The sequence below is a fragment of the Onychostoma macrolepis genome, chromosome 07 (assembly GCF_012432095.1).
Source record: "Onychostoma macrolepis isolate SWU-2019 chromosome 07, ASM1243209v1, whole genome shotgun sequence".
Lineage (NCBI taxonomy): Eukaryota > Metazoa > Chordata > Actinopteri > Cypriniformes > Cyprinidae > Onychostoma > Onychostoma macrolepis.
In genome coordinates this window covers 45,570,865-45,597,551 of record NC_081161.1, presented here as the reverse complement: position 1 = coordinate 45,597,551, position 26,687 = coordinate 45,570,865, and the positions used below count along the sequence as shown (strand labels likewise).

The 26,687-nt window shown below is 36.6% G+C and overlaps 1 protein-coding gene across 3 annotated transcripts; it reads left to right on the top strand.

Moving 5' to 3' along the window:
- The first annotated feature begins 847 nt into the window (after positions 1–847).
- Positions 848–25,246, top strand: LOC131544658 (serine/threonine-protein kinase dst4-like). 3 transcript variants are annotated; one of them, XM_058783035.1, is made up of 13 exons: positions 848–1,886; positions 3,863–3,947; positions 4,790–4,914; positions 5,022–5,112; positions 5,331–5,437; positions 5,650–5,733; positions 5,813–5,868; positions 5,984–6,079; positions 10,407–10,461; positions 12,143–15,142; positions 16,726–16,816; positions 17,521–17,584; positions 20,371–22,483. In XM_058783035.1, the coding sequence occupies exons 2-10, from the start codon at positions 3,863–3,865 to the stop codon at positions 13,220–13,222; spliced, it is 1,779 nt and encodes a 592-aa protein (XP_058639018.1). In that variant the 5' UTR covers positions 848–1,886; the 3' UTR covers positions 13,223–15,142; positions 16,726–16,816; positions 17,521–17,584; positions 20,371–22,483. The 3 variants fall into 3 exon arrangements, with proteins under 3 accessions (XP_058639018.1, XP_058639017.1, XP_058639016.1); XM_058783034.1 differs by lacking the exons at positions 848–1,886; positions 3,863–3,947; positions 4,790–4,914; ... (4 more) ...; positions 5,984–6,079; positions 10,407–10,461 and adding an exon at positions 24,196–25,246 and having other exon boundaries at positions 13,228–15,142; positions 20,371–23,547; XM_058783033.1 differs by lacking the exons at positions 848–1,886; positions 3,863–3,947; positions 4,790–4,914; ... (4 more) ...; positions 5,984–6,079; positions 10,407–10,461 and having other exon boundaries at positions 13,228–15,142; positions 20,371–25,246.
- Positions 25,247–26,687: the final 1,441 nt, after the last annotated feature.

The following is a 26,687-nucleotide window of genomic DNA, read 5'->3' as shown; positions in this document are numbered from 1 at the left end:
CGGACGGGACAGCTGCCACTGAACATCGAGCTGTGCAATGCTCTATTTTTATTTCATTTATTTTTTTTGTTGATGTTGTTGTTTATATTCACAGTTTTATTTTTATGCTTAACTGCCTAAGAAATCCGGGTTGCAAACTTGTCTACATATGATCACCATGGTCAAGACAATAAACTATATAAAATCGCACCTTTGTAAGATATCAGTCAGCATTTGAACTGCTGTGTGTGTGTGTTTGTATTTTGTAGTTTTTCATATGTATCATTATTCAAGTAAACTCCAAGCCAATACCTGCATTTAAAGTTGTAATCCGGCAATTAAGGACGCAGCAAACCAGTGTAATTTACCTGGTCTTGGCTAAACCTGAGGTACATTACAGTCTCCTCCATTATGAGGTAAAACACAAAAACAAAAATGAGCAATTCTGGCTCCACCTATCCTGGCAGGATTGTCCTCTGGTCAGCTGTCCTTTTATGGCAAGCCGTTTTGACTTTTATTCATTCTCAGGATATGACTTCTTGATATCAACAATTCAGTTTTTACTAGTTAAAATGTTCATTCTTGATATCAGGAATTAGATTTCCACTAGTAACAATGTAGTAGGAAATATACTTTTTGCACTACTTTTTTTTTTTTATATCCACGTCAATGTAATAAATAAAATAATGAAATTATATGAAATATTTCTGCTACAAAACATACAACTGTAACATTATAAAAAATAATAATAATAAAAAAAGTTCGATTCAAAATTGAAAGCTGCCAAGCAGTCATCAACTAAATGGAAAATCAGTATGCATCTCGAAAGTCTAAAATCACTTACATTTAATTGAAACAGACAATCAATAGAAAAAAACTGAATAAAAAAAATCCTTCAATGTAAGTCAGTTTGGATAAAAGCGTTTGCCAAATGCATAACTGTAAATGTTGCTAGTGTACCTTGAGTCGCCAGGTCACGTGTGCTCGTTTGTCTTCTTGAAAAAATATTTGACAGTTTGGCACATTTGGCCGCGTCATCCTCCAATGCCTTTCTTGTATTTTTTTTTTTTTTTTTTTTTGTAACCTGGCTCTTTTTTTTTTTTAACTATCCATTTTATTCTTCCCGCGATTAGCGCACTCTGGCTAACTCACACCACAGCATTAATGGTTTCGGTTTGTCTCCATGGCACCGACCTGGGACACGCGCTTGTGTAGAGGAAGAGAGAGAGAGAGAGAGAGAGAGAGCGCGCACGCGCTCTGACAACAGAAAACGTAACATTTTAATGTTAAATTCAAATCTAGTGATATTAGCTTAGTTATCAGCCACACAGTAACTTTAACACATAGAGCTTATTCTGTGTATGTAAAAAAATTTAAATAAATTTTAAAAAAGCAGGCGAGTCTGCCAGTCCCAATTTATGAGCGGGGCGGAGCGGCCCACCGGGGATTCTCCCGGTTCTCCCGATGGCCACCCCGGGCCTGGCCATAGTCCTTTCGCACCGTTGCTATGCGACAGAGCGCTAATCCGGAAACCCAGGTAGCGCAATTTTAGGAAATCCTGCGAAGGCGGAGCTTCCTTCATGCACTTCGGAGGCGTGGCCTTCAGAAGTGTGTGCACTTCAGTTTGGGACTCAGCTATAGAAAAGGAAGTTATATTATTAAACACGCAGGTGCACATACGTGCTTTAAAACTACAGTGGGACCCGTACGCATTAAGTGCACTTTAGTTTTTATCGTCGAGCTGTAAAAGCAAAAAGTGTTTCTGTTTTGGCGCGTGCTCAAGCTTTACCTGTTTCATGTATCCTTAGTTCGCAAAAAATAAAAAATAAAATAAAATAACACCAAACAACAAAAAACAAAACAAAACAAAACAAAAACACAAGAGGTTCGATCAGGACTGCAACAAGGTAGGAGTATGTTAATAATGTAACAGTATGAATGTCCAAAACGAAATCGAAACTAAAAAACAAAACAAATTAATAAATAATGATTAGGCTTTATTTGGAAAAACGAACCAAATTCTAAATAATGTAATATTTGTCCAAGTGGCCACTGTGATTGATTGATCGATTGCTTGAATTAATTATTCATTTATGTATGTATGTATGGATGCAGTTATTTATTTAGGGAACGCGTGACTGAAGCATATGCAGTGTGTATGTGCTCTAATACTTCTGTTTACCTTTGTGTTTTCGATTTTGAGATTTCATATTAAATGCATAGCCTATATGAAAGTTTGGCAAAATTAATGTTAGCTGGTTTGTAGCTAAAAGCCCCTCGATGACGACGAGTTCTTTGTGGAGAAGCGTGGCTTTAAAACACCTGAATTTTTAACTGTATCATGTTATAGGCCTACATAATAAAGCAAAATCACAGCTTTTAAACTATGCCAATTTTATCTGGCAATTCGAACAATAAATGTTGAGAATAGACCGGCTACAGCGATCACTGCAAAATCTTTTGTGTGATCAGATTTTACTACGGTATAGCTAGGAGAAAAATAAATAATTTTGTTGGTTCGTCCATATAGCAGAAGCTGTTTTTGTCCCAGTCTGCCAGGTATTATTGGCACGCTTCCAGAGGGATATTTGATTGGCCTGCTGGCTGCTGATGTGGTCATTTTACACCAGTTAAAATCTGATAGTGATACTCCAGCTTTCTGTGCTGAAACTGCATATATAGATTTCGAAAGGCAATGATTCAAAACAACTTGTCCATAATTACTCCAGTTAACGATGTTCTTTAAATGAGGGAAAAGGGAGACGCACAATTCATATTTTTTTATTCACGTAATTTCTCTTGCACACCACCAGAGGACGCATAATGTATGTCATTTAATGGACTTGAACAGATTTGTATAACTTTAATATATTTTTTTTTTTCTGTAACTTTTACAAACTTTTTTTCTATTGTTATATATATATATATATATATATATATATATGTATGTATATGTATATATATATATGTATGTATATGTATATATATATATATATGTATGTATATGTATATATATATGTATGTATATATATATATATATGTATATATATATATGTATGTATATGTATATGTGTATATATATATATGTATATGTATATGTATATATATGTATATGTGTGTGTGTGTTTAAAATAAAATAAATGTACAATAAAATAAAAAGTACATAGAAGTGACAGATTTTAAGTGCATGGACTTGAACATATTTAAGATGGATAGATAGATAGATAGATAGATGGATATTGAGCTTCAATTTTTTTTGCATTCCATATAGCAAAAATGATATGGGGAACAATTCTCTTTCATACATCATTCCCAAAATATACACAACTTAAAAAAATGTAAATAGGTTGCAGAATAAGAATATGATCTCAATTTTGACAAAAAAAAAAAAAAGCCATATACAACCTTATAATAATATAACGATATATGCAGCCAAAACATTTCCAAAGTGCTTAAACGTTATGATCTTTCTTCTTGTTCTTGTTTATAAATGCTAAAATATAGCATGCCATAAATTAAGACCTAATGTTTCAAATCTAAATAGTAAAAAGCCTTTGCTGACGCAACTGGAGCAGAGCAGTGGCCTATAGCTGTGATCCATGGTGATTTTTCCAGCCCGTTTCCTTGTTTCTGAAGGGTGGGAAGGGCAGTACTGATGACTCTAGCACTTTCAAGATTTCAAGGAGGACAAAAACACCCATCAAGTTCTGTCCTTTGTGTCTTGGCGATTCAATAATAAGATATGACAGAATTAAGATTCATGAGGAGATCTTACAGGATTCAGTTGGATCATACGATGAACACTAAAAGGGCTCAGTCAATAATATTTAAAGTGTAAGTATCATGGATACTTCATTAAGATCTAGTATGTTTTCCCCTAAAGATGGCTCAGTATCGCAGACTCTCAGTCACCAGTGCTGGCAGCAGTACCTCGGATCACAGCATGAACGTTCCTGCTGGTGTGATCAGTGAGTATAAACTTCACATTGAATTTGAGCAACATCAGTTTTATGTTGGCAGCATAAAGCATCAAATCTCCCTTAGAAAAAAACAAAAAACAATCTGATGGCAATAGTAGACCAGAGTGGACCAGAGTCAAGAGAGGACTGAAACAATGCATCTATTTTATTTATTTATTTTTTTCAAATTAAAGTTAAACATCACAATAGTTTCAACAAATTGCTGATAACTTACAGGTATACCAACCTGTTTAGGCCCCATTAGACAGTCCAGTGTGGTGGCTACACATTTATGTTGTAATAGAGAATCATAATCTTGCTGTTGTTTGGCATAACGGTACATCATTGCCATAAAAACCAATGCAGATATTCCAGAAAATGAAAAAGTGTCAAGGGACAAACTGAAAGTTACTATTAAACCGTGTGCAAGTCAATTGTTTAGATCAGTTTCTAATTGGATTTACAAATAATTGGATTTGGAGCGACAGTGTGAACAAACAGTTATTTATCTCTTATCGGCCTATAAACTAGGCCCCCAATAAACACACAAAACAAACCCCACACAATAAATGAAATCAATTATTGTACAGGAACATATGTAATAGTATTTTACGTAGATTGCATTTAATAAATTACACATTCAAGAAAATATTTTTTCAAGAGTCATTTTGTAAAAGGTTTTTCTGCTTGTTTGGACTGAGTTTTCATTGCAGGTGTCACCTTGTGGTGTTTTGAGCACTTAAAATACACATTTCACGAAGCATTTGTTTCATTTGATTCAAAGTTTGGAAAAGCTTTGTTTCTCTTATCTCTAGTGGGTTTGTAGAAATTGTTCTAAATCTTGATTATAGAAGTGCTAAAAGAACATGGATACACCATAGAGCAAGAACTTGGACGAGGGGCTTCAGGAATAGCGTTTCTGGTGAAAGACACAGATGGAGACCTGTATGTGGTCAAACAGATGAATTCCAGAGATGTAAGCATTTACCAAATCTTACTTAAGTATTTGACCATAGAATTCACATAATTTTCTTTCCAATAAGAGTGTCACTTTTAAATGGAAGTTTTTTCTCTTCCTTTTAGGGGGAGGAGCTGGATGCAGTCAGAAAGGAAGTTGAGATCCTGAACAATCTGAACTTTGGATACATTGTTACCTATGTGAATTCATTTGAAGGTTGTTGTTTTTTTCCTTCTTCTTTGTACACTAATTTTTATTTGTTCCAAATCAAAATGTGGTAATAATGTTTCTTAAAAAACTACTAACGATAACCACAATAGAGACTGAAGAAGAATAGCACAATTAACTAAACACCTCAGTATAGCTGTCAGAAAATGAAGCTGTTTTAATACATTGAGTTAAATTATTCTCTGACTGGATGTTAATTTATTTAGATAAAGAAGCGGGACGTATTTATATTGTGATGGAGTACTGTGAAGGAGGTGATCTTTCAAAAGTCATGGAAAAACATAAAGATGAACATTTTTTTGAAGAAAAACAGGTGAGTTTCTTATGCAGACATACATACTGTACATTCCATTCTCTATACTTTAAACAACCCTCAAAAAACTTTACAAAATATTAGATTAAAAAACATGATTTAGTATGATATACCCATAACATACAATACCCTTGTGGGGACATTACACACACACACACACATATACTCACACTCACTAACGCACACACACACACATTTCTCCATGTGTGCAGATCCTTGACTGGCTTGTTCAGATTTGTCTGGCTCTGCAGTATCTCCATGAGAAGAAAATTCTTCATAGAGATATTAAACCTCAGGTATGCACCAATAAAGCTCAGTAAATCATATCACAAAGTAAAATCTGTAAGACTTACAAGATTTCTCTTGTCATTGTAGAATATCTTTCTGACTGAAGACGGTTACATCAATCTAGGCGATTTTGGATGCTCAAAGCATTGGAAAGGTAAACAAAAAACAGTAATGGGAACTAGTGATGGATCAAAATGCAAATTATTGGCCAAAACCAAAAGTCGTGGACATGTATAGGTTTGAGTTTACATTGTTTTTTTTTCTTTGCAGAGCTGATGAATATGCCAAATCAGTTGTGGGTGCAAATCTCTATGTCAGCCCAGAAGTTTATCAGAAGAAATATAAGTCCAAGAGGTAAGCTTTAGGATGACTGAGTGTATATAAAATATCGATATGTTCAGCATTATAAAATGGTTACAATTTCCTTAAGATCGTTCCATGAAGGTTTTTTTTTTGTTTGTTTGTTTTTTTCACTTTATTTATATAGCACTTTACAACTGCACCTGCAGACCAAAGTGCTGAACAATCATGAAACAGTCATTAAAACACAAAACAGAAGACAACACACATTCAACTAACCGCAAAGACTAGCCCACACTCTGAAAGGCTAACGACAAGTAATAGTTTTTGACTTCAACTTTAAAGGCATTTAACGATACGCCCTGTCTAAGTTCCTGAGGCAGACTATTCCAGAGCTTCGGGCCTGCAACAGCAAAGGCCTGATCCCCTTTTGACTTTAAATGAGTACGAGGGACAGTAAGCAATAACTTATTATTAGATCTTAAAGACCTAGGTGCTTGACGAACAGCAATGAGCTCAGACACGTAAGCAGGGGCCAACCCGTGCAATGCTTTAAAAACATATAAAAGGAGTTTTATATTTTATCCTATAGCTCACGGGTAGCCATTTGAGTGAGGCTAAAACAGGAGAGATATGATGACTTTTCTTAGCACCCACTAGCAGCCTAGCTGCTGCATTCTGAACTAATTGCAAACGTGAAATAGAGGACTGGCAGGACTCCACATACAATACATTGCAATAGTCCAGACGAGACAACACAAAAGCATTAATAACCTTCTCTAAGTCTTTTCTTGACAGAATAGGCTTTAATCGAGCAATAGACCTAATCTGAAAAAAAACAACTCTTTACTACAGCATTTATCTGCTTGTCAAATTTCAGATCTGGGTCAAACACCACACCTAAGTTTCTTATTTGGTCATGGCAATAATCAGACCATGAACCCAAATATGTGGACATATCTGAACAACCTCTGACAGCGCCAAAAAACATAATCTCAGTTTTACTCTAGTTCAACTGAAGCAGATTTTGAGACAACCAGCTCTTAACCTCCTCTAAACATGCAAAGAGCAAATTCGAGCCATTTTTCTCTCCCATTGTCATAGGTAAATAGATCTGTGTATCATCCGCATACAAATGGTACGACATGCTGTATTTTTTAAAAATTGAGCCCAGGGGCAACATATACAATAAAAATAAAATGGGGCCAATAACAGAACCCTGGGGAACACCACAAATAACAGGCACTGTTAACAAAGTTGGAAACAAAGTTGCCATACTTTACAGAGGATGATCTATGTGACAGATAAGACTTAAACCACTCTAAAACCGTCCCACAAATTCCAACTAAATGGGACAACCGATTTATAAGAATAACATGGTCTATTGTGTCAAAAGCTGCACTTAAGTCCAACAAAATCAAAGCTGCCGCATTACCTGCATCTCAAAAAGTTTTGAGATGGGCCGATAATTCTTCAAATCTAGAGGGTCTAAATTAGGTTTTTTAAGAAGAGGCTGAATAACTGCTTGTTTAAGGCCAGTAGGAACAACTCCATTATGAAGACTACTATTGACAATAGACGTGATACTCGGCCCAACAACATCAACCATCTCCTTAAGAAGACGTAAAGGGACCACATCACAACTACCAGATGTAGGCTTCAAACGCATGATAATATCCCTAACTTGCGCCAGAGACACCTGCTCAAAGAGCTCCAAACTCCTTACACACGCCGGTAGCATCACAGACTCAGCTGAGAATGCAGGCAGACAAGATCTAATCTTTTCGATTTTTTCCACAAAAAATGTCCGAAACATTTCACAGACCTCCAAAGAGGGGGTCAAAGTAGAACATCCAATCGGATTGAGAAGTCTATTAATTATTGAAAAAAGAGCTGCAGGGGCATTGTAATTCTGTGCAATGACATTCGAGAAATAATTTTGCCTTGCAGTTCTCACAGCAGCCTGGTAATCTGAAAAACACTGCCTCATAAATTGCAGTGAAACCTGCAGCTTATCCTTTCTCCATTTCCGTTCAGCCTTTCTGCATTCCTGCCTCAGAAAACAGGTATTGTTATTAAGCCATGGAGTAGGATTAAGTTTAGGTTTAGGTTTCCTAACCTTATATGGGGCCACTACATCTAAGATATCAGAGCAAACAGAATTGAACAATATCAGCAGCTCGTCTGGGCCCACAAAAGGAGAGGGAGACTCAATCACATTCACAAATGATGAGGAGTTATATACCTCAGAAAATTCTACTGCCGTGGATGACGTAATAAGACGAGAACAAAGCACACCTAACTGTGGCAACACTGGTTTGCATGGCATAGTAACATTAAAAATTACGGGCATGTGATCAGACAGACCATAGTTTAAGACATCAACATTAGAAATAGGAAGACCCAGAGATAAGACCAAGTCCAAGATATGGCCTTGCTCATGGGTTGGATTTGAAATAAATTGTGTAAAATTAAAAGAGTCCACCAGCTGTAAAAACTCAGAAACCATTGGCTTGTTTGGACAACACACATGAATATTGAAGTCCCCAAGAATTATAATGTTATCACAACTTGGCACAATATGTGATAAAAATTCAGAGAACTGCTGAATGAAATCCTTATTATATTTTGGTGGTCTGTAGACCAACACACACATTACAGATTTCCAGCCGTCATACATCATCACTTGAGCCTCAAAGCTCTGAAAGTTCATCACTGACAAAAGACGGCATTTAAATCCCTTCTTAAAAACACATGCAAGCCCGCCACCCTGGCCAGTAGTTCTAGGGGTGCTAAAAAATTTACAGTCATATGGAGAAAGCTCAATCAGGGCGTGTGTCTCGCCAACATTAAGCCATGTTTCAGAAATAAACAAAAAATCCAAATCATGTTGTGTAAAAAAGTCATTTAAAATAAACTTTTTGTTTAAGAGTGATCTTGCGTTAACCAGAGCCATATTTACTATACTTTCAGACTCCCGCGTAGACGATGATGCTCCAACCGAGACAACAGCCGACTCAATATAACGCAAATTGTTAGTAGTTACTCCTCTCGAAACTTTGTGTCGCTGAGTCACAGCCCGCGGAGATGGTATACAAAAGTCCGGACAAACTGAACATAAGCAGGAGAGTCTCTCACTCGAACAGTCTCCCGAAGACAGCAGGCGACTCTCCGACATCCATGATGCTCTAGCTTTCACAGCGAAACCCGCCCGTCTGCCCCGCTTCCGACGGCGATTGCTCCGAATCCGCCGTGATCGCCAGTGCCCACACTCTAGGCCAAGCCAGGGTTCCACTGGCATAGAAGGCATGAATCGCGGGTAAAAACAACACTTTCCACTACGAGAGAGATCGTTCATCACTGCACGAATGTGAAGCAAAGTATTGCAGTCATAAGTCCAGAGAGAGTAATTAGGGCTGATAAAACATACAAATAAAACAAAAAACATTAAAATAGACAGTACGCAACGACGGCCAGCCAACACACACGGCGCCATCTTGTGACTATGAGATGTCACAAGATGTCACAAAATAATGCAGGTTGATTATTTTAGTTGTCTAAAAATGTATCAATTATGTGCAGTACAGTACAAAATGAATCATGGGTGTTGTCATTTTCATTTAAAAATTAAGGTGATAATTAAAAATAGTGTGTATATTTTATTAAGGAAATTGTGGTTCAGTTTTGTATAGAACATTTTAAGATAATTAGTTAAATAATGCAGTTTTATTTAGAGACACCATTTGGCTGTGATTGATAGTTCCCTGCATGCTCTGCATGTGGCTGGATATGGAGAGTGAATATTGAAATTACACATTGTTTTATGTGTTTTTGAGTGAAGGGAGACATCTGTTGATCTTTATTGTTCAGTTATATTTAACATTTGAAAATGTTTCCGTTATGTGTAAGTTTTTGGCATTACTGCTGCGCAGAAGAGTAGAGCTTATGGTTAGGTTGTAGATAACTGCATACGTTAATACAGTTGTGCATGTTGCTTTGATCAATGAGTCATAGCTTTGTTAATGCCAGTGCAGCAACAAGACTCTTCCTACTTGTGCCATTTTAGCAGCATACAGACATTTACTTTAACAACATAACTCAAAATCAAATTCAAACTAATGTTTTGCATCCACTCAAAATCACACAATTTTGAGACTTAAAATATAAAAGCAGAAAGCACATTTCACTAAAAATATTAAATTCATTGTGTTATAGACTAAATAATTTCTGAGATTTTACATGATTTATTCAGGTAGATTCCATTAAAGAAATAAAGCCTTTAAAACTACTAAAAAATATAATGTGTAGTATTGTTACTATATATATTTTTAAAGTGTACACATACTTCTTGATTTTCATTGTCATGCATCAACTGTTTTAGTGACATATGGTCATTGGGATGGTTGCTCCATGATCTCTGCATGCTTGATGTGTGGGTGAGTATTAATTAATTAATTAATTTTAATTTTTTCCAAAAAGCACCATTTTACTGTTACATTTATAGTCCAGTGATGATGACAAAATGCCAAAAGGGTCAAATAAAAGAGTTATCATAGAACTCAAAACAGGAAATCTAAACAACAAGCAAACTTAACAAATCAATGTGCTGTGCACAAAGAGTACAGGACCCTGAACAGATCAAACTGATGAACTTAATACACAGAGAATACGAAATACAGGACTAGCATGCATGATGACTGAATCAGTGTCCATGACAACAGATTGTGGCTGGAACTTGGAACAAAGGAGACGTGACTGATGTGACACAAACTAAGGGTCCATGAAAATGAAACTAAAGAGCATAATTGTGACAGAATGCCCCTCTCTGAGAAGGTGCGGCCCTGTGTTGTAAAATGGCTGAGGAGGTGGTTCCGGAGTTGTACAAATTACTGGTGAAGGAGGAAGCCACAGTGGAAAGAACCAGGGAGGTGAGGATGGGAGGAGTATCCAAGTGGTACACCTGGGCACAGCCTAGATGCAAGTCCATGGCAGAGTTGATGGAGAGAGAAGCCATGATGGAGTCTTGGCTGATGACATCTAGGCACAGATGGAGAGCTGATGGGAACGAGCGACACCGATGTTCAAACGACCAAGGCGTAGCCGCAGCGAGGACTGCCTGAGGACTGAGGGGGAGCCGTTGTGACTGGGGACCAAGGCAGAGCCAGGGGGAAGCAGAGCCAGCTGAAGCAGTAGGGTGGATAGATGGAGCACAGTGGAAGGCTCTTGAGTCCATGGCACAGGCAGGGTGACGGCTGTCAAAGGTGGAGCCAGAGGGATGAGGGTGCCTGGTGGAGCCAATGGAGGGAGGAGCCAAGGCGGAGCCAACAGGTCGATGGAGCGATGGGCATCAGTTGGAGGAGGAGCCGGGTGATCCACTTGCTTGGGCGAAGCTGGAGACCACAAGACTTGAGGCTCATCCACACAGCAAAGCATCAGGGGAGAAGACAATGGGTTGAAGGGAACCAGTGAAGATGGGGCTGAAGGACTGGTGAATCTGGATGAGGAGTCGGGAGAGGGAGGCCAGCCAGGCATGATTAGTGACAAGTGTAATGTATTTGATGTAAGTGCATAGTAGTTAAGGCCACCTAATATAAAGCGTGACCTAATAATCTATAAACCCAGAGCTCAGTGCTTTTTCATGGTACACAGCAAAAACTCCAGTTAAATTAACAGTCTCATGCCTGGTTTCACAGACAACAGTTAAAATGCATAAAACTTTTTTTTTTTTTTTTGGAAAACAGGGTTGTGTAATGGCCCCTGGGTTTTAAATTGTGTTTTGTACTGTTCTCAGTTAAGATTATTTAGTCTTTTGTAAGGAATTAGTCAAGTTCAGAGGGAATCGAATCCAAAGATTTGGAATCAACTTGAGTAAAACTGATTCAAAATTGATAGTTAACACTTCATCAACTATTCGTCCGACGAACGTTAAATTCAGTATATCTTAACAATTTTGATATTTATATTATTCCCTTGGCCAAAGGTCATAATACGTGTTAGCGATATTTTATTAACTTTGAGCTAGGTAACAAGACCTGCTTTTCTTTTCTTTTCTTTTTTTTCAACCCCTACTGACACTAACCAGATTCTTATTTTATTTATTTATTCTTTCCTCAACAGGCAGATAACATGCAGCGTCACATAATTCATGCAGTCAGCATGAAAGGAAACCCTCCTCATATCTCAGAGAGATACTCAGTAGAACTGAGAGAATTAATCAGACAAATGCTCAGCCGTGACCCTAAAGACAGGCCTTCAGCTGAAGAGATTCTAGCAAAACCGTTCCTGGAAGATGCAGTGGACAGAAACGGCAGAACTCCAGAGACACTGCTACAGAGTTTTATGAAGTCTATCAATGCCTTTGATAAGGCCTACAACAAGCACTATAAAGACATTGAGGATTTAGTAAATGAGTGGGGACGAATAACAGATTCGATGGAGTCTGCACATTACAGTGCCACAGCAGGCAGTCTGTCAGGTTCAGTGATTGGAGCAGCAGGAGGAATCACTGCATTAGTTGGTTTAATTTTGGCACCGTTCACTCTCGGTGCATCTCTGATTGTTACTGGTGTCGGTGTTGGAGTTGGAGTTGCAGGTGGAGTAACAGGTGCCGCATCCACCATTACTAATACTGTACAACAAAAATCATTCAGAGAGAGCCTTGAACAAATTCAGAAAAAGTATGACTCTGTAAGTGAGCCTATTCTCACACCGCTGAACACACTGAGAAAGGTACTGAGAAAAATCGCAAAGTTCAGTTTTTTTTGTGGCACCTCGACTTTTGACAACGTACAAATATCATGCAATTTAGACAAAAGAAATATGTTGTGTGCCACACAACTCATGAATTTAGGTCTGTTGGCAAATGTTAGCAGAATTGCTACTCAGACTGCAAGAGTAGGACGAGTAGTAGCAGAAGCACTCTCAGGTGTGTTAAGTGGACTACTAGTCATACTTGATGTCGCCTTCATAGTGATGGATTCTGTAGACATTCACCAGATGAGACAGGGAAAAGTAGATGATCCAGAAAAGGTCTCATCCAGAGTTCTCAAATCCATTGCAGAGATGAGGAGAACACATAATGAGCTTTGCAATGTCCAGAAGGAAATTCAAAAAACAAGAGAGGAACTAAAAGACTATATAGAATTGGCCAGGGATGACATGGAAATAAACAATGATTTAAATAGTTTAAACATATAGTCCTATATTGCTCTGAAACCAGAATTCACATGTGTAGCACGTTTCCTGTAGCTCAAATAGTAGAGCATGGCGCTAGCAACGCCAAGATCATGGGTTCGATTCCCAGGGAAAGCAAGAGCTGATAAAATGTCAAAACTGTAACTTGAATGCAATGTAAGTCGCTTTGGATAAAAGCGTCTGCTAAATGCATAAATGTAAATGTAAATGTAGCATGAGTTTTTTGTGATGTTGTCAAGTTGTCACCTTTTGTTTATATAGCACTTTTTACAATATAAATTTTACAAAACAAAGCAGGTTTACAATGATAACAGGAAAAAATATGAATAAATAAATAAAATTAAATAAAAACTGTATAGCAGATACTACATATCCATTGTATACAAGTGTTTTTTTTTTTTTATTACATGAGGTGTAGATTTGTTTATGAATTATAAAAAAAAAAAAAAAGTAAGTACTTATTGGTGTGTGTGTTTTATAATTGTTTTTAGTGATTTGTGGGTAATTAATACATTTTACCAAGGTAATAATTCATGCATTCTGTGTTATGTTCTGTTTTTATTTCGTTTTCACTTTGTTTGCTCTGTTTCTGTTTGCCTTTGTTTATAAATTAATTCCATTGGTCACTCATTCACTCTCTAGTTTGTTGCTATGGATAATCATTGATCATCAGATTCTGTTCACCTTGTTTTTACACACATGGTCAGAATTGTTGGCACCCTTGGTAAATATGACCAAAGAAGTCTGTGAAAATAAATCTGCATTGTTAATCCTTTTGATCTTTTATTAAACAAAATTAATAAATAAATAAAAATCACACATCTAACCTTTCATTGAACTAAAACAATTGAAAATGGGGGAAATCTCATTATGAAATAAATGTTTTTCTCAAATACACGTTGGACACAATTATTGGTACCCATAGAAATTCTTGTGAGTAAAATATCTCTGAAGTACGGAGCCCTTTAAAGGACATTGTGGTGGAAAAAATCGGGGTGGGAGGAAAAAATATTTTCAAATGTTTTGCGTTCATTTGAGTTCGGACAAACTCTTCCTGTTTACTTTACAGCTCGCAGTGGTTACAGCTCGCATGTTCACAATGGACATTGTAAACAATGTTTTATTTGTATTTATGTCTGCACTATCATGTATATTTGCACTACTTTCTTCTGCACTAGAAGCTCCTGTGGCCAAGTCAAATTATTTGTGTGTAAACATACTTGGTAATAAAGCTCTTTCTAAACTTTATTCTTATACATATTGTGCTGCATTCGATTGAACTAATGCATGCCTGCACAAAGAAAAATAAATAATCAATAAGCAACTGATTTTATTTAAGTTATCGTGTACAGTGTTGCCATCTAATGGTGGACACAACAAGCAACAACGAAGCCTAATATAATCTACTAAAACATGCTGAAGAATATCACTGCTGACGTCAAAACATTATTACCTATGTATAATTTAAGAATCTTTAGCTGTTTCTGACATTTTCATCTTTGCACTCTGTATTCGCAGACATGTATCTGTTATATAGCCTACCGGAGAACACATCCCGAACCTCATTTTCATGTGATTAGTTCTGCTGTGTACTGTGTTCAGCCTGTTCTGGGCGGGAGAGCTGAGGAGCAGGAAACGAGGAAGAAGGCGGAAACTGAAAGTGTGCTTGTGATTTTCAAACTTCATTCCGGCTAACTTTAAACGATTTACGCCGTGTTTATCTTTTTTTTTTTTATGTATTAAAACTAAATTGTATAGATATGTTCCATGCATGTTAAGTGCAATTTAGTTTTCATCGTCTCTGTGTTAAAAGCACGATGTTGCTCTGTTTCAACGCGTGGATTTAAAGCTGGAGCTTCTCCAGTTTCATCATAATCGTTTATTAGGGCGCAAAATATGAGCTCCGATCAGGACTGCGGCAAGGTTGGTCTAGTGTTAATATGATGAGAATGTGTGTGTTTATGTGCTTGTTTGTGCGCACTGTAATGTCCAGTGCAGTAAGTTGTTATTGGAGTTGCAATAATGACGCACTAACAGGGGGCGTGGCCATCATTTCAGAAGTGATATAGGAGCGGACAGAATGTCAAGTCTGACCCGCTTAATCCCAAATTTTTCCCAGACACGAAAATATCCAAATGATGTGTCATTAGTAAACCTTTGAAACAGTCAACAATTATTTATTGATATAAATAGAATTATTTTTGGAAAGTGTGTGAAAAATTGTGTTGGAGGTATAATGTGTGTACTGAATTAACATATTTCTGCATTCATAAAAATTGTTATATATCTTCTTAGCCCAGCTATTTTAAACTGTTTGATCACATTCTAGGGTTACTAGTATGCATAAATAACCTTATGCAACATTGATAGGAATTATTTTTTTTTTTAAATATTAGTGCTACCAGAACTACAACTTCAATATTGTATTTTTTATTTTTTTGTAACATTTTAATTTTTAATTTAGTGCAATATTTTGTCATTGCAACATTTTTGTGCAGTTTTCACTTACAGCTGCAATTGGATTTATATTGTATACCTAAATTCACTGTTATCCCACCGGACACTATTGTGACCATCAACATGTTTACTCATTCTATGACCACACTCAACAAAACGGAATATATGTGAATTAATATATTAATACTAGACACCTTAAAGATAATGTGTACCAAAATCTTTGTCATATCTTTATGTTAATAATATACTTTACTAGCCTTTTGTTTTGGAGCTTTGAGGCAGTTATCATCTTCTCAAGGTGCAAACAGGAAATACACTGATCTGGTCATGTGACAATTTGCACTAATCATGTGAAACTGCACGTATTTAATTGAGACCCTTTACTTTTTCCATATTTGCAGGAAGTGCACTAAAATAGTCAGCAAGATTTTTAGAGCTTTATAAATGAAAACCTTTTTTACGGTCACTATTGTGACCGGTGGGATTACATGGGTTAATACCAGTTTTATCTACCCTTTGCCTAATTGATATGTTTTATTTTTAATTTGTTCTTTTCTTGCTTCTATTTTTGCTTACTTTCTCTGGCTTTTCTATTGGATTAATGTAAAAATGGCAGGGTTAATCAGCTCCTCATGGTAGGCTATATGAATGCGATATGTGTCATAATGAATATGAATGTGATTTCCTGTAGCTCAAATAGTAGAGCATGGCGCTAGCAACGCCAAGATCATGGGTTCGATTCCCAGGGAAAGCAAGAGCTGATCAAATGTAAAAACTGTAACTTGAATGCAATGTAAGTCGCTTTGGATAAAAGCGTCTGCTAAATGCATAAATGTAAATGTAAATGAATGCACTATCCGCTGGCATGCGAGTCATGATCCACACAGATGTAGTGGCTGTTAATGCTTCACAATATGAATTCAACATTCAACAGTTCAGTGTTGACTTTCATTCAGACAGAGACTTTGATGGTATAGGCAAACTTATATTAGTTTAATATCAAATTTCTGTTATGAAATTTATTTATTTATTTATTTATTTATTGACAGGTTATAAGAAGTTAAAAGAAGACTGATGCCAAATCTGAGTCGCACTGCCACTCCACTGATGAGTTCAGGACAATTACTACACGCTATTCGGGTAAGGTCATAGTTCTTAACATTATTAAAGTTAAGTCATTATACTTATTACAAAAATACTTTCAACCAGCCAATTGGCACACAGTGCTAATCAGTCTTAGGTAATGTATTCTGATTACTTTTTGATTACTTTTAGATTACTTTTGACCTACCTAGTGTATTACATACATTTGAATGGAATTATTGTGTATACCATATTGGATGGAATTACTGTGTGTGCCATATTGAATGGAATTATTATATGGTATATGTATACCATATGTTCCCAAACTGGGGTTTGTGAGTTGAAAAGCTAATTAACAATGAAATGTCACATGCATGTTGTTAATTTGAGAGTGCAGCTGTTTACAGCGGAGGAAATATGACATTGCGTGCAAGCTTCATTTGTTACATTCCAAGTTGATTTGGCTTGTCTTTCATGAATGTAAAATTGTCTACTCTCACATCAACACAACATGCATTGTGGGTCTCTTGTAAACATGTGTCATACATTTATGTAGAAGGGAAGATATTTTGTCAATAACAACGTTTGTTTTTTGGTTGTTTTATAAGATTGCTTCAAAGTAGCCTGCACCATATAGCAGCATCCAGTAACAGACGACTGGCTTGACTGTTAGCATGAAGATATTGCTAGTCGTTTAAATTCGCAGTGTTGTCCTATCTGGTCCTGGCATGATAAATAACACTTGTGTTATTGAATCACAGCAACAATGGCTTCACCCAGACCCCGCCATCGGCGCGGAAGCATGGAGCTGCCAACTAACATGCTGTAAGAGATTGTTAGTTATTGTTTTAATACATTGTGTATTTTTATGGGTTTTCACTTGATACAAAGGACCAGAATAATTATATGAGTGTTTAACATAATTTTGATAATGAGACAATGTTTAAAAAATCGTAATAATAAAAGCCTGTGTAGTCGTAAGTGTTTATGTGACAAAGTATCAAATCAAAGAAAATGTTTCATCGATACACATCAGCTAATATACATGTTTACATACAGTGGGTATAGAAAAGAATCACCCCCTTTAAAATAATCACATTGTGTTGCTTTGCAGCCTGACACGAAGACAGACACAGATTTCGTTTTATCCAGCTGTGTTTACTCAGTGCAACTTATGACGGTAACACTTTATAACAACGTTCAGTTGTAAGGCATTTATAGGTAATTAGTTAATGATGAACTAATCATTTACAAAACATGACTATGCGTTCATAAATGATTAATAAGTGATATGTTAATATTTATATATATTTTGTACATTAAGTTATAAATCATTTACAAGTGATTGGATGATGATGATGATGAACTAATCATTTACAAAACATTCACAAATAATTAAGTAATATTCTAACGATTTACAAATCTGGCGTGAGTTGAAATAATGAAATAATCAAACAGATCCTTAGTAAATGGTAAATAGTTGCTATAAGTTACTAGTTAATATATTATTAATCACTTATAAATCATTGAAAAGTCAACATTGTACTATTATCTCAATAAACGGTAACACTTTATTTTAGGGTCTCTTTACTAGTTGTTTATTAGCATGCATATTACTAATATTAGCCATTTATTAGTAGTAATTAAACACATATTAATACCTTATTCTACATCCCTAATCCCACCCAATACCTAAACTTAACAACTACCTTACTAACTATTAATAAGCAGCAAATCAGGACTTTATTGAGGGAAAAGTCGTAGTTAATAGTGAATAAGTGTTCCCTATTCTAAAGTGTTACCCAATAAACATTATAAATCATTTACGAAGCTTTCTGCATCCCCTAATCTAAAGTGTAAACCACTCATCAGTTGTAAATGTTTTACAAACCTTCCGGTTACAGGTTGTATATATATTTACGCACACACAACCGGAAAACATACGTTTTGTAAAACATTTACAAGTGATGAGTAGTTTACACTTTAGATTAGGGGATGCAGAAAGCTTTGTAAATGATTTATTCATGCGTTTACACAACAGGTTTTGAATACTTTGTAGTGTGTACTGCACGGTAAGGTCTGACCGGTGAGGGTGTAGACAGATGTCTTCTCTGACACGCGTGGAGTATTTTAACGCTGCGCACCTGATGTGGTCTTCAGTGGAGGGTAAAACCGGTTCACATTATCACTAGATCCCACACACTCCACACTGAACACAAGTCTGTGCTGATGAGAGAATGGGTTTAACACAACTCTCCGTAAGTCATTTACACGTTTATTCACTTGACAGCAAATCATTTAGTTTAAGCAGAATTGTATTTTTGTGCTTTTTAATAGACAACTTTAACAAAAAATAATATACCAATCATTTACTAATGGTTTGATAATCATTTGTTCATGATTAACAAATGTTTATTGAGGAAATAGTACAATGTTGACATTTCAATGATTTATAAGTGATTAATAATATATTAACTAGTAATTTATTAACCATTTACTAAGGATATGTTTGATTATTTCATGATATGCTATTTTTTAAAGATAACTCACGACAGATTTGTAAATCATTAGCATATTACTTACAGTAATAATCATTTGTGAAGGTATAGTCATATTTTGTAAATGATTAGTTAATCATTACCTAATCACTTATAAATGTTTTATAACTTAATCTACAAAACATAGAAAGATATTAACATATCACTTATTAATAATTTACGAACGCATAGTCATGTTTTGTAAATGATTGGTTCATCATTAACTAATCACTTATAAATGACTTACAACTGAACGTTATTATAAAGTGTTACCAGAAATAAATAAACAGAAATCGCAGAGTTGAATCTCACCCCCTCCTAAAAACGCCAAACTCAATCCAATGAGGCTAATCACCATCTCAAGGGCACACAACGCCATCTGTGACCTGTGCTGGCAAAATGAGTCGGAATGAGCAAATGTTGGAATCTGACAAAAAACGACTGAGCTTCAGCGTCTGAAGGCGATAGAGTCAGCAGAGTTGATTTTGAGAAAAATCAAGTTGAAGTTTTCTGAAGATTCCAAAGAAAAATCTCCAAGCAGCAATGTTGCATATTTCCCTACAATTCTTTTCTTAATAATAATTACTATATTATTAATCACAGTATAGCTGTTTTTTTATTTTATCTTTGTTATTAAAAATAAGAACAAAGATGCAAATAAACAGTAGTTTAATCAATAGCAGCGAGTGATTCCGTCTTTGCTTTTAATATTTGATTAACATTGAGGCAGATCTAAGACCTACTGTAATGCATGGATCTAATATAATGTTACACGTCAGATTACAGTTTTTCTCAGTGTATGAATATATATATTTATATATATATTCATGGTGGTGTCATCTTTCACTTGGATGTTATAAGTTGCTCTCAGTAAATACAGCTGGATAAAACAATAACTGTGTCAGTTTTAATTTCAGGCCACAAAGCAACACATTGCGATTTCTTTTTTAAAGGCGGGTGATTATTTTCTATACCCATGGGTATATGTACTAAAATATAAATATTTGTATTATGAGGCATACAGAATATGCTGAATAAAAATCCCTGATGTTTCTGCTGTTTTTCTTTTTTTAGATCTGATATTTTTCATCTCAATGAGGAATTGAACAGAGTTCATAAGGACATTTCCCTAGAATGCAACAAGTATAGAGATAACATTCATGATCTCATCAATGAGTTTAAAAATGGTAACAGACTTGTTATTCATGCACTCAGAGGAGCAGTAATAACTGGACCAATCGCGATGGTGTTGTCAGCATTATCTTTATTTTTAATTGATGAAGAGGTTTTTGATATTGTTGCTGGAGCAGGAGCAGTTGTGGCTGTAGTTGCTGTATTATGTGCTGCTTTTGGGCGATACAGGAAAACACAGCAGGAGAGGAAATTAAAACGATCCATTGAAGAGGAACTTAAGGGATTTCAGGATAAAATGAACCTTATTATTGACATGCTGGAAAATATCTGTCAATGCACTGAGGAAATACTGAGAGACCCTTCGCTATCAGTCCACAAAACCCAGGCATTAAGTGAACATTTTGCCTCCTGCTTTGAAAAAAGTCTCTTTCAGGAACATGACAGGACTAAAGTGGTTTCTAAAATGGAGCATTTTTCTGGAAAGCTTTCAGAAATGATCGCCAAGGTTAGTTCTGTGCCTGATATCCTCAAAGAGATCATCGAAGACAACAAGAGGCATCGTGACAAACCAACAAAACCCACAAAGGAACAAATAAATAAAAGAGAGTTTAAGGAGAAAGCAGATAAATTCATTAATGATATGCAAAAAGGAATATGTGAGTTAAAAAATGGAGTGAAACAAATCAGGAAAACAACAGAGAGTATGTCAAATCTTTTGAAATGAACCTGACAAAATGAAAAAGCATGAACTGCTGAGACACAAGTTTGCATTGAAGAATTTCAACATTTTATTTTCCTACAATGAAAATAAAATGGAGTTCAAGGAGAAAGCAGAGAAATTCATTAATGATATGCAGAATGGAATTTGTGAGTTAAAAACGGAGTGAAAGAAATCAACCAAATGGCAGACAGAATATCAAATCATTTGAGTTCACGTTGGATTCAGTGACTCTACAGCATTTACGAATTTGTGTCTTGCTTATGCGTTACCTGACCAGTTAAATGATCATTTGTCTTTGTATGCATTTGTCCCTCAATGTTCTGTTGTTCTGTCATAGGTTTATTATTTTAATTCATATTCTATTATATTATTGTAATTATCATTTTTTTTCTTTCCTTCATAGTTGTTGTTCTGTGAAAAAGCAAAAACACTAAAATAAATGTGTAACAACAACAACACAAAAAACAAACAAAAAACAATCGAGTTCAACCTGACAAAATGAAAAAGTGAACTTTCTTACTGGATTCTCATGATAGAGGACAACACAACTAGTGACCAATATTATATTACAATATTACATTGCAGTATTAAATAATTTCAACAATTCATTGTTCTAAAACAGTTAATGTTAACAGTGTCTTTTTTTTTTCTTGGTTATGGAAATTGATACTTTGTTAAATGCAGAAATCCAGGAGTACGATTGTTTTTGCTCTGCATTATTGATCAAAATATGTTTTTTATTTTGCGCTATTATGTGCTTCATATTAACCACTTTTCATATCAAAACATGTAATAAAATTCACAGATAAAAATGTATTGGAATTTCTTCAACCTTTAACATCCTCACCAAGGGGAAAAAACAATGGAAAAATTATTATTATTTATTTAATTGTTTGTTTGTCTGTTTATTTATTTATTATTTTTATTTAGTTGGGGCAGTAATACAAAGAATCAAGAGGAAGAACAACTAGTGTCCATTCAAACAGTGTTATACATATACACTTTACTCTCAGTCAGTAGCTTAATTTTTCTGCCTTTTACTACAAATCACACATGTATTAAACCAGTAAAAATAAATACATACATATTATGGCATATATAATGGAATGAAGGTAACACTTTAGTATAGAGACCAATTCTCACTATTTACTAGTTGCTTATTAGCAGGAATATTTTTAACATATTGGCTGTTTATTAGTTCTTATAAAGCACATATTCTGCATCCCTAATCCTACCCAGTACCTAAATTTAGCAACTACCATACTAATTATTAATAAGAAGCTAATTATTTTATTGAAAGTTTACTGATTCAAAAGTTGTAGTTAATGGTTTGTTAACAGTGGCGGCTCCAGGATTTTTTTGCCAGGTATGGACGCAGCGATCTTGTTGCTAGCCCTCAAGCAGGGTACACGATCACTCGAGGGTTACATTACGGAATATTTGGCTTTGGCTAATGGCTCCGAATTACCAGACTACATGTTAATAGACTTTTTCTGTGAGGGTATTAACCAGCCACTCAAGTCACGACTAACCCTTGAAGCTCCCCGTTCGTCTCTAAGTGACTTTATAGATTACGCTTTAGTGACTGTTGGTTCAGCATTTACTGTGGGTGTCGCGGAGGAATGTGACACCGCTTTCAATTGTATGATCACAGACGCGCTAGAGCACGCTCACAAAATGGCAGCCGCAACAACACCCCGTCATGTCACTGCTACCATTCATGAGCCAAGTCAAGTCGCCCTTGATCTTCAGGAATCAAGCCAAGTCACCGCTGATCTTCATGAGCTAAATCAAGTCACAGTTGATGTCAAAGAGTCAAATCAAGTCACAGTTGCTGTTAAAGAGCCCAGTGAAGTCACCGTTGATGTCAGAGAGTCAAGCCAAGCTACAGTTGATCGTCATGAGCTAAGTCAAGCTACAGTTGATCGTCATGAGCTAAGTCAAAGCACCACTGATCGTCATGAACCCCGTCAAGTCACCATTGATCTTCACGAATCAAGCCAAGACACAGCTGATCTTCACGAATCAAGTCAAGACAAAGCTGATTTTCACGAGTTGAGCCAAGTCACAGCTTCTCTTCGTGAGTCAAGCCAAGTTGCAGCTGATCTTCACGAATCAAGCCAAGTCAAAGCTGATCTTCACGAGTCAAGCCAAGTCAAAGCTGATCTTCAAGAACCAAGTCAAGTCGCAGTTGATGTCAGAGAGTCAAGCCAAGTCACAGTTGGTCGTCATCAACCGAGTCACGTCTCAGCTGATCATCCAGAGTCACTTCACGTCTCAGCTGATCTCCTAAAGTCAAGTCACGTCACAGCTGTTCGTCCAGAGTCACAGCATCACGTCCCCGCTGACCTTCCAGAGTCGGGTCACGTCCGGGCTGACACACCCAGATCATCAAGGTCAGTCTTTCATTATTCCAGTCTGATATCCAGTCTGAGGGATTCACCGCTGGTGTCTGCACGCACAGCTGGTATCCCCAAACCCACTCACTCTAGCCCTCCTGTTCCTGAACTGATTCCCCTGTCTGAAGTGCTTCCCATGATGGGGATTGCTTTATGTTGTGTTTGGGCGGCGTACACCACCGCAGCACTGTCTGAGGTGGCGACTGCTGCCACAGCTTCTCCAGAGGTGGTGGCACATGCTGCAGAACTTCCAGAAGCAGCAGGGCTCACCTCAGCCCCTTGTATGGTGGTGGCGCTCAGTAATGTACTCTCAACCTGTTGTGTTGCGGTCGAAAAGACCATTACTAAACTCTCCTTGTGTCCTGAGTTTACTGCTGTAGAACCACCAGAGGTGGCGGCAGCTGCTGCAGAACCTCCAGAGGTGTCAGCAGTATCCATCGGTGAACTCTCGCTCAGTCCTGTCACGGCTATGGAGGCCGTCAATGAACTCTCGTTCTGTCCTGTCACGGCTATGAAGGCCGTCAATGAACTCTCGTTCTGTCCTGTCACGGCTATAGAGGCCGTCTATGAACTCTCTGTGCTCCCTGCCTCGGTCCTTGGGTCCGTGCATGTTCTCTCTCCTTTCTATGTCTCTGTTCTCTCTAGGTCCCAGGCTCTGCTGTGGGTTCCTGATCCGCCCTGGTGGGCTCCTGCTCTATCTGTCACAAATCCAGTCTGTGCACTTCCGTTCATTCACCACCAGAGGTCACTCACTCACCACATTGACTTTCACACCACACATCACAATGGACTACGTTTCCCATCAGCCATCTCACCCATCACATGCTCACCTGATCACACGCACACAGCTGTAACCAATCACACACTCTATTTAAACCCTGTACTTTCTCTCCCTCGTCGCCGAGTATTGTATGCATTATCGCTGCCCTACAGAGCCCCGTTAGTTTTCCTTGCCTTGCCTAGCCTCGCCTTGCCTTTGTCGGATTGTGTTTTCCCCTGCCTGGACTATCGCTCACGTTGTTGGATTACCTCTCCTGTCTTGCCCCTTTGGATTCTGTTCGCCGATCGTCGACCCACGCTTGTCTTTGTTTACTCTTTGTCTCGCCCATGTTATACCTGTTTGCCACTGTTTGACCCTGCCTGTTAAGACCACGTCTCTGCTAAATAAAAGTCTGCAGATGGATCCGCACGCCTCTCGTCTCGTCAGCCGCGTAACATTTTTGTTTTATTTTATTTATTTATTTAAGTTATCTTTATTTTTATTTTTTTATTTTTTTATTTTACACATATCTAGTAATTTCCACACGGGCACACATTGCGGGTGATAACCTCCCCGTGCTGATTTGCATCGTATCATGCATGTGTAGATAGCCAGAGATATTGTCAAAAGCATTAAAAATTGGCAATATTAAGAGGATTTAGCATTTCCAATTAATGTAGGCCTGTTACATTCTTCTTATTATTAGGCCTATTATTATTATTATTATTATTATTATTATTATTAGATTACTTTTATTATTAAATTACATGAAATTATTGCCCCGCAATAATTTCATAGCGCCCCAGGTGAAAAAGACGTAGTATTAAATGTATTAAAAATATACTTGAAATTCAAGTAGTATGTTTATAATACATTTGTATTCCCAACATGCTTATTTGAAGTGCATTAAAAATATACTTGAATATATTTCTAAAAAGTATACTAGAAGTACTTTTGTATTAAATATATGCTTAGTTATACTTCTAAGAAATATGCTGAACAGAAGCATACTTTTAATGTGTTTATAAAAAGTATACTAGAAATACTTTGGTAATAAATATATTCTTAGTTACACTTTTAAGGAATATACTAAACACAAGCATACTTTTAGTGACGTTTTAGTGTATTTACAAAAAACACACTTATGTTACTCTTACTTAAAATATATTTTATGTGTATTTTGTGTAAGAACATAACAAAATGATTACACTTTTAGTAGGTTTTTAATGTACTTTATATTGCAGTAGGCCTACACATGGTTATATTTTAAATATTTATGTATTTATAATTTTAATATTTGGAAAAGTACGATATTTTGAAAAACATTTTTTACATTTACAATGTACAAACTTATTTAAAATATGTTGTTTAATATGGGTTATGCTACTTTGGTTGATTAGGCTGTTGTTCATTACATGATACATTAATTGTAATAAGCTAGGTGTTTATAAACTTGTTCAAGCGCCTTTATTTTCTAATATACATTTCTGAAATTCAACATCATATCTGAAATGAGAAAAAAACAAAAAAACGTTTATTTGTGTTTAAATTCAAACAACACAGACTAAACCTGATTGGTTCCAGAACCATTGAACGGCTCTGATTGGTTGGTATGATAATGAGCTCGCAGCAGAGAGCTTCGTAAATCAAATATGATGTGCGTGCAAATGTCCCTTGAATGTGAATATAAGTCTAAATTTAAACAGTGTTATATTATATAGAGCGATCGTGTCTCTTTAGGGCGCTTGGAGGAAACCACGCAATTCATATGGATTACTTTGGTGATGTTTTTTGCGATGAACTTTTTGAAACGTGAACATCGATCTTTGATGAATCTTTTCATCGGAGGGACATACATCTCTCAGATTTCATTAAAATATCTCCGCTTTTCTTTCGAAGATGAACAAAAGTCTTAGATGGTTTGGAGCATCTTAAGGGTGAGTGATGGTGTCACGAATCTGGTCTGCACTCCCATTCATTCACCACTAGAGGTCACCACACACCACATGGATTCTCACAGCACACAGCACACTGGACTCAATTTCCCATCATCCATTGCACTAATTGAGCACACAGCTGCAGGCACTAATCACACGCACACCTGATCCCACGCACACACTGATCACACACCTTATTTAAACCCTGGACCTTCTCTGCCACACTGCCGAGTATTGTATGCGTTTACCGCTCCCATAGCCGTAGCTACTCTACCGAGCCCCTGTTGTTTTCCTAGTTTTCCCCTGCCTGTTTGGTTTGTGTTTTCCCGTGTTTGTTCTAGCCCGTGTTTCCCTGGATTAACCCTTGCCTTGCCGTTTGGACTCTCATTGCACCCCATTGGATTCTAGCCCGTGTTCCCTGGATTATCTCTCTGCCTTGC

Bases quoted from the DNA above. Each gene is read 5' to 3' on its own strand.
- LOC131544658 (XM_058783033.1), top strand. From the start codon at position 22,520: ATGGACGCAGCGATCTTGTTGCTAGCCCTCAAGCAGGGTACACGATCA.